Source organism: Pantherophis guttatus, chromosome 3 (assembly GCF_059756535.1).
Source record: "Pantherophis guttatus breed Tessera chromosome 3, ASM5975653v1, whole genome shotgun sequence".
Classification (NCBI taxonomy): domain Eukaryota; kingdom Metazoa; phylum Chordata; class Lepidosauria; order Squamata; family Colubridae; genus Pantherophis; species Pantherophis guttatus.
Genome location: NC_142065.1, coordinates 51,957,962 through 51,965,342, shown reverse-complemented (window position 1 = coordinate 51,965,342; position 7,381 = coordinate 51,957,962). Strand labels below are relative to the sequence as shown.

General features: G+C 37.4%; 1 protein-coding gene across 1 annotated transcript; it reads right to left on the bottom strand.

Annotated features, from left to right (window-relative positions):
• Positions 1-1,415: 1,415 nt before the first annotated feature.
• Positions 1,416-7,381, bottom strand: SRSF3 (serine and arginine rich splicing factor 3). The gene is made up of 6 exons (XM_034414674.3): positions 7,165-7,381; positions 6,231-6,438; positions 5,436-5,570; positions 3,428-3,466; positions 2,404-2,490; positions 1,416-2,196 (listed from the first exon to the last, which is right to left on the bottom strand). Exons 2-6 carry the CDS (start codon positions 6,434-6,436, stop codon positions 2,169-2,171), a joined length of 495 nt encoding a protein of 164 aa, XP_034270565.1. The 5' UTR covers positions 6,437-6,438; positions 7,165-7,381; the 3' UTR covers positions 1,416-2,168.

Below are 7,381 nucleotides of genomic sequence, written 5' to 3'. Positions count from 1 at the left end.
TACCCCCTATACAAGTTTCAGAACTTTATGTTTAGGGGAGATTTAGAAAACTTAGAAAGGTCAAATTTAACTAAGATATTCAAAAGACTAAAAGATAAGAAGTCGCTTAGTTATTACTCCTTAAATACATACTACTCCTTAAATAATTATAAAAATTACCAACCGAAATTCAGCAGTTAGTTTCTTTTTAAAAAATACAGCAGAGTTTGGGTTACTTCATCACATGAATTTAACTACATTAGGTGAGTTGACTTCCAACTCCTACTGACTATGCAAGTCCTGTGAAAAAGAAAGTACACCTTCCTTGAGTTCTATAGTTTTACGTATCAGGACATAGTAAAAATCATCCGGTCCTTAGCAGTTCTTAACAGCAGGTAGATACAACCTCAGATGAACAACGTGACATATTTACACCATGTCATTTATTTTACAAAAAGAAGCCAAGGGTGTACCTTCTTTTTCACATAACTGTAAGGACCGATCATGTTGTTCTTGGTAACCACAAAAAGGTGGCTGCCAGTATCTAACCTGAAACCCTAGAATTACCAGCTTGCCTCCCAAGTACTAATCAGGTTCTGATTCCCCCCCCCCAAAAAATAAGTCATCAGCTAGGTAGCAGCCAGTTCTTTTAAATGAACAATAACCTCATTACCTACTTTCAACTAGACATTGTCTATAAACTTAAAGCATTAAGGTCTAACTTAGACCTACATGCAAAATAAGCACATTTATTCTTCTCAGATGTTCTTAAATGATATTTGAATTTATTAGTTGTGAACTAATAGTTTAAAGAGCTATTTCCACAATGGGCTCCTAAAAGATGAGCTGTGTATATAACGCTTTATGTCTGATATAACTTGACAGTATATTAAATCTTATGAAGTTCCTATTTTATACCCCCTTTGAAGACCTTCTGTTTAAAAACGAATTAAACATTTAGGATCTTTAAATTATTTTTAAAAACATATGAAGAAATTAAAACAGATTTATTTCCACTGGCATGGATTTAATTTAAATGCGTGAGACCAATAAATATCTGGGTACAAAATCAATGTATATTTTTGGCATTCAAATCACAAACCATCAAAGGCTTATGTGGATAAATATTGCATGCAATATTTAGGGGGAATTTTAAAGCTCTGTAAACATAAGAAAAATAATTTTTGTATTTAATTTTTACTTGCAGGGCTGTAAGCTAACTTTTGATGTTAAAGCTTGAATTCTTTATTACTCAAATACAAGAGTAATGGAAGAAAGCATGCTAAGCCGAACTTGGCACTAGAGTTTGCTTGGAAGTTATTAAGTTTGAATGTGCCTTCAAACTATTAACAGATTTTAATTAAGCTATACCTAAGTCAACTTACATGTTTTATTTTGCACGAATGGTTGTCAAGATATAAGAGTTAAATCCTTAGAACGGTTTGTAACAAAAACTTTAATCTCCAAGAGTTTACAGTGACAAGACAATTTATGCACAATGAGGAAAATTTCTATCTACAATGTACCCTTATACATATCTACTTATCCAAATCAACAATTAATCTGCATTACAAATCTGTTTTAGCAGTAGCGCTCTACAGAAAAAGGTGTAATATTTAATTGGAATTTTGCACAATAATGGGAATTCTGGCATAAATCAGAACTCAAGACAGATTTAGAAAAAAAGCTAGCTACAAGTTTTCAATCTTCTTGTTTGACATTAGTTTATTCTGGTCAATTAAGCCTCCACCTTTCATACTGCAGAGATTGTCCATTCACAATTATAGCAAATATTCATGATTTACAAGTCTATGTGTTAATTTATTTTTGAGTTTAGCTTTTGCAGATTCTAAAAGATGACCTAGCAGATTATGAACATTTGCTGCTGTAGGTTTCTTTAAGATTTGTTTGTTTATCTCTGCAAGGTAACTGGCTAACATTAAAATAGTTTATGCTTAAGGGTACAATGTAGAACAGGTTTATTACACTTTGAATGACCTGCTCAAAACCATATACATTTTCACAACTGTTACATGTCACCTGTTACAAAAAAAACAAAGAACAAAATTTGACAGCTAAAACATTTTTAAAATGCACCAAGCTTTATGAGGTCTTAAACAAAACAATGTTCTGTACATACTGTCTTCAGACCAAAATGTGACTTCCTGTACACCATTCTTCCTGAAGTTCTATTTCCTGTCATTTGACCTGGAACGGCTGGAGTATACACAAACAATTTAGTCAAACAATGATAAATGGACTCCAAAATATATTTCAATATAATGTAAACATTATACAAGTTTAATTTACATTTGAATATTCAACTTGGCCTGTATATGTTCAAAGAGATTTTTAAGGACAATACATTATATTTTAACATATTTTTAATCACTCCAGTATATGAATGAGTCCATATATTCTTACCTACGAGATCTGGAAAATGAACGGGAAGGCTTATGATTTCTCTCCCTTGAGAGTGATCTCTCTCTCCTTCTATCTCTAGAAAGGGACCTGTAAAAGAAATAGTATCGTAAAGTTAGTTGCATCAAAAATCAGGTTCTAGAACAGCGTCCCCCACCCCACCTTTTGAGCACCAGTGACCAATTCTGTGGAGGTTTTTCCATGGATCAGAGGGGGCGTGGTTTTGCACGTCGCCTGCATCCCGCAAAGGGGGCTTTGCTTGTTTGCACGGCCAGTTTCTGGCATGCCATGGCCCGGTGTCAGTCCACACACCAGGGGTTGGGGACTCGTTCTAGAAGATAAGTGTTTATCAGTCTCAAATAGAAATAGTGTTAAATATTTTCAATTAACACTTGTGGCTGATGTATACATATAAACTTTTTCTAGAGAGATTTAGAGCTGTGATATATTAAGCTCTATCAATGCTTCAGATTCATGCTTGGCAATCCCTAATAGATTCCATATGCATGTTTAGTACCAGAAAAAATCAAGGATGACTTCAGAATAAACTGTGAATAAACTATTCAGCAAAAATTAACAATTCAATTTAGATCTTTGGCAAGGAAACTTATTCTGAAGCCTCCCAATTGAAAATTAAATTTTCCCCCTTAACAAATTAGAAAAGGTCAGTTTAAAAGGTCATTTTAAAACTATTAAATTATGTTCAGCCATGTCCTTCCATTCTGTAGTTTTCCTCAACTTTGGCCTCTTCAAAGTGTGTGGATTTTAACTCCCAGAATTTCAGAGTCAGCAAGCTGTCTGGGTAGTTCTGGGATTTTAAGTCCACATATCTTGAGATTGTTGTGCTTGAGAAACACTGATCTAGTGTATGGACCATTAGTGCATTACAGTCCCTATTCCCAGATCTACAATGTAAGTCTGTTTGCATGACTTACTGAATTTGTGAAACGTTTTCATGGCACAGGGAATGTTTCTTTATATATATGTGAAATATTTTGGCAATGCACGATCAGCCTCAACAATTTACCTGCTACGACTACGGGAAAAACTCCTCCTCCGTGGAGATCTACAATCAAAAAAGAAAGGTGAGTCTTCATCAATTCAACACAACTGAGGTGAGGTAATTCCCAACTTGTCAAGTCACTGTTGGGCCCAGTGAATGTGCCAAGATAAATGGCACCCATCGTCCAGCAAAATGGAAAGATTCAGGCATTAAAAAGACTCAGCGTGATCAGCATGTTTCCAGCCATGAGTTTGTTTTAACTAATACCATGTCATAGCAAACCTGTCTCCAATGCAGCACTTCCATCTCAACTAAATCCACTGCCTAACAGACTATACCAAAGTCCCACAAGTAGTTCCAAAATTGGTATAACTAGTGTTTTGGAACCCATGCAAGGCAGAGTACCAAGTGAAAGACTAACGCACACAGTGACAATGACTAATTAGAGCTGCATCTGTGAATGTAATTTTTAAAAGGTCATAGTGTGTTTAGTCTAAAGAACCTTAGCTTGCCCAGTTTATCCCATAAAGTAATTGTTCTGAAATAGTTAGTAAAACAATTTAAAGGTGAAAGGAGGTGGCAGTTTTTTTGCAAGGAAAACCAAAGTTAGCAATTAAGTTTGCCCAACTCACATGCAAATATACTGCAGCTTAGTTATTTATATTAGATTCCTTAACACCCTTAAAAGTTTTATTCAAGCAACATATGTATGTTACCACGAAATTATGCACAGCCAGCCTTTGATTGAGAAAAAATAATTACTTATAAGCCGCTTACTCCTTATTTTAACCAGCAGTAAACTGTATAAGCAGGAAAAACTTACTAGTTTTTGGTTTCAACAAGCTAGAAATGGTGAGGTGAGGCTGCCGGACTGACTGCCAAGAAGAATTTGCTGAAAAGGTTTTGCCAGATGTTGCGTTGTATTTAGTTGGTTGGCGAAGGGGGTGTTGTGGATTTTTCCTGCTTTTTTGTTAGCCGAAGGCTGCTGCTGTAGTTGTTGTGAAGACATTTGGTAAATAAACAGCTGAGCTGATTGGCCGGGAATGTGTGGGCGGTCGAGGTGGCTGCTGCCGATTTGGTTAAGGTTGGAGAGAAGGCTGAGAGAAACAGCATGCTCGGGAACCAAAGGGCGGTGCAACCTGACGACTGGCCATGCCTGGGTCATGTGAAACGACACCAGCCAAGCTGAATGGGGCGCGCTGGTCACATGACGCTGAAAGGGCTAGTTGACTGGCTAATGCAGACTCAGAGGGTGGTGAGAAGAGACATGATGGTGACTCTGTAACGGGTTCATTTTTATTAATAGATGGACCAAAAAGCATAAAAAAATGAAAAACAAGCCATCAGTACAACCATCTAGCAGCTAACAAATACTCCTATTGTGTTCTACAGTGAAAGGGAACAGGTTTCATTATTTTGTATGGACTTCATTCATCTGCAATAGGCTGAGATCAGCCCTTGCAGAAATCAGGTTTTAAGTACTGAAGTGAGTATTTAACACTTCATCAATTTTCCAGGTCAGAGGATGCATTACCAAGCAATCTGCTTTTATTTGGGGAATTCATAACTGCAGAATTCAAATGACGCAATAATATTTCAACAGACTTATTACAGTCGAAATTTAGCTGAGTGACTATTCATTGCTTCAGAATCCATAAAACAGTTGCCTGCTTAGCATCACTTGTGCTAAAGGAAAAGCAAACTGAGTGAAAAAATCCAAGCTGTTGTATGTAATGTTATCAACAATGAAGCAAAAAAAAAAAAAAAAAAGCTGAAGTATTGGGACAAAAAAGGGAAGTGACTAGATGAATATACCTCAGAAGAAAAAATGATAATCCACGTTAGAGGATACTATCAACTGGTACAAGTACCAATGACAGAAGTCAGTGCTCTATAAAGTGTATCCCTCTAACATCTGCTTAATGCTTTAGAATTTGGTGATTTGGTAAGACAGTGCAGGTTTTGAAAAGTCTATTTTGCCAAAATGGTAATACTGCCAACATCATTAATAAAGTTATTTCATCCTAGATACCTGCGGCGAGGTGGAGGACTTCTCCTGCGATAGTCATCTCGAGGTCGTCTACCCCATGAGGGAGGTGGGCCACGGTTCCGACTGCGTTTTTCACCATTGGACAGCTCCACCCTGACCCGACAGCCACACAATGTTCTGGGAAAGATCATGATTGATATTAATAGATTTAAATCAAACAACTTAAGGACATGTGCTCATACAGTTTCCTATACTAGGAGACAGGGAAGTTTTCCAATGTTTTAGACAATTCCTATCAGTACAGCCAGTGGTCAGAATAATCTGAACACAGAATCTTGCAAGCCAATTTATTTACTTTGTCCTAGTGCTCACATACAAGCTATTTAATTATTGAAGAATGTCAACAGTACAAGTACAAAAATCCAAAATATTATTTCATATTCACTTTTTCAGTATAAAGGCTAATATTTAAAGAAATTAACATGCAAATATAATTGCCGGTAATATGGTTGGATTGTGTCATTATTCCTAAATCTTAAGAATGCTTAAAATTTTAAATGCTAAATCAAAATACCAAATGATAGAACATTTCAGTATTTCTAAAATCTGCTAACCATGAAAAAAGCATATCTTTGAGTTGCTTTCAAATTAAAATCTTCCTAAGCTAACAATTCATACATTGATCAGTACTTAGAACTCCCTGCAAGAAGTCCTTTACTTCAAATCCTTTTAAAGGAACATTTTAACATGGTTTTTTTTTTTCCCATTATTCATTTCGTTTTTAAAAATCAGAATGCTCCTTTGGAGGTTTCCCAAGAAAATCATTAAGAAATTTACCTCCCATCTAGTTCTCTCACTGCATCGGCAGCATCCCGCGGATCTTCAAATTCAACAAAAGCAAAACCAGGGGGATTTCGAGCAACCCAGACGCTCCGCAGCGGTCCATAGTAGCCAAAGGCTCGTTCCAATTCAGTTTTGTTGCCATTATTCCCAAGGTTTCCTACATAAACCTTGCAGTCCAGTGGACACGAATCGCGATGCATCTCTGAAATTCATGCAAAAATGGTGATCAACATGGGCAAAAACGACAATCATAGCGGAAGGTAATCCACGTATCGATTATCAAATAAGAGAAATTTATAAATCGCACCCAGCTTTGTTACAGATAACGCTAAAGTTTTTTTAAAAAAACGTTGTGAACTATCAACTTCCGAGTTCATAAAGGTTCACATTTATCGAAAAAAAAATGTTCTGATGTCAGAAACTTGTTGAAATCCGAACAATGATCTGAATTTGGAGAAGGTAAATTAGCTAACTCAATAGAAAATCAGGAAGGTAACCAGCAGCGACTTTTTCCATTTTTGTTGCACCCCCCCCCCAATTGTTGCTGTGCAAAGTACATACACCACCACATACTCGGGGAAACCCTTTCATCAGGTAGGCAGACGAGCCCACCAGTTAAATAAACCTCGTGTTCGTCCACAAGGAAAAACATTATAGGTAGAAAATGGCGCGCCCTTTTTTTAACCGCTTTTACCACAATAGATTAAGCTCCCTCACAATCTACGTCTCCCTTTGTCTATCCCCTCGTTCACCTCGCGTGCGAGTACAGTAAAAAAAACTACAGTCCATCTCCTCTCCCGAGTATGCGATCAATCCCTAGTATCGCAGTAACTTTGACGCTTTTCCGATCACACAAAATGGCGGCGGCTCTTTGTCCGCTAATACAACCGCGAGGTCTTCTACGCTGACCCAACCCCCTTTCCCTCACCGGTTTCCTAGCCAGGAATGTAAAAGACTCCCGCGAGCGGCTTCCAGTCTTTTCCTTCTTCGCCTCCTCTACTTCGTCCTGCAGCCCCGTAAGCGCGGTCGGAATCGCTTGCTTTCCCGCCAAGACTCGATTCCGCCGTCTCTTTTACTTCTCCCCCACTGGACAAAATGGCGGATGGCAACTCCACGCCCTGAGTTTATATACCGCCTGCTCAACT

What these genes read in the sequence shown, in the direction of transcription:
- SRSF3 (XM_034414674.3), bottom strand. Translation starts at nt 6,436, where the DNA reads ATGCATCGCGATTCGTGTCCACTGGACTGCAAGGTTTATGTAGGAAAC. An exon ending in GTGAGAGAACTAGATGGGAG is followed by an intron (nt 5,571 to 6,230) that starts GTAAATTTCTTA and finishes GATCTTTCCCAG; the next exon opens with AACATTGTGTGGCTGTCGGG. An exon ending in AGTCCTCCACCTCGCCGCAG is followed by an intron (nt 3,467 to 5,435) that starts GTATCTAGGATG and finishes TTTTGATTGTAG; the next exon opens with ATCTCCACGGAGGAGGAGTT.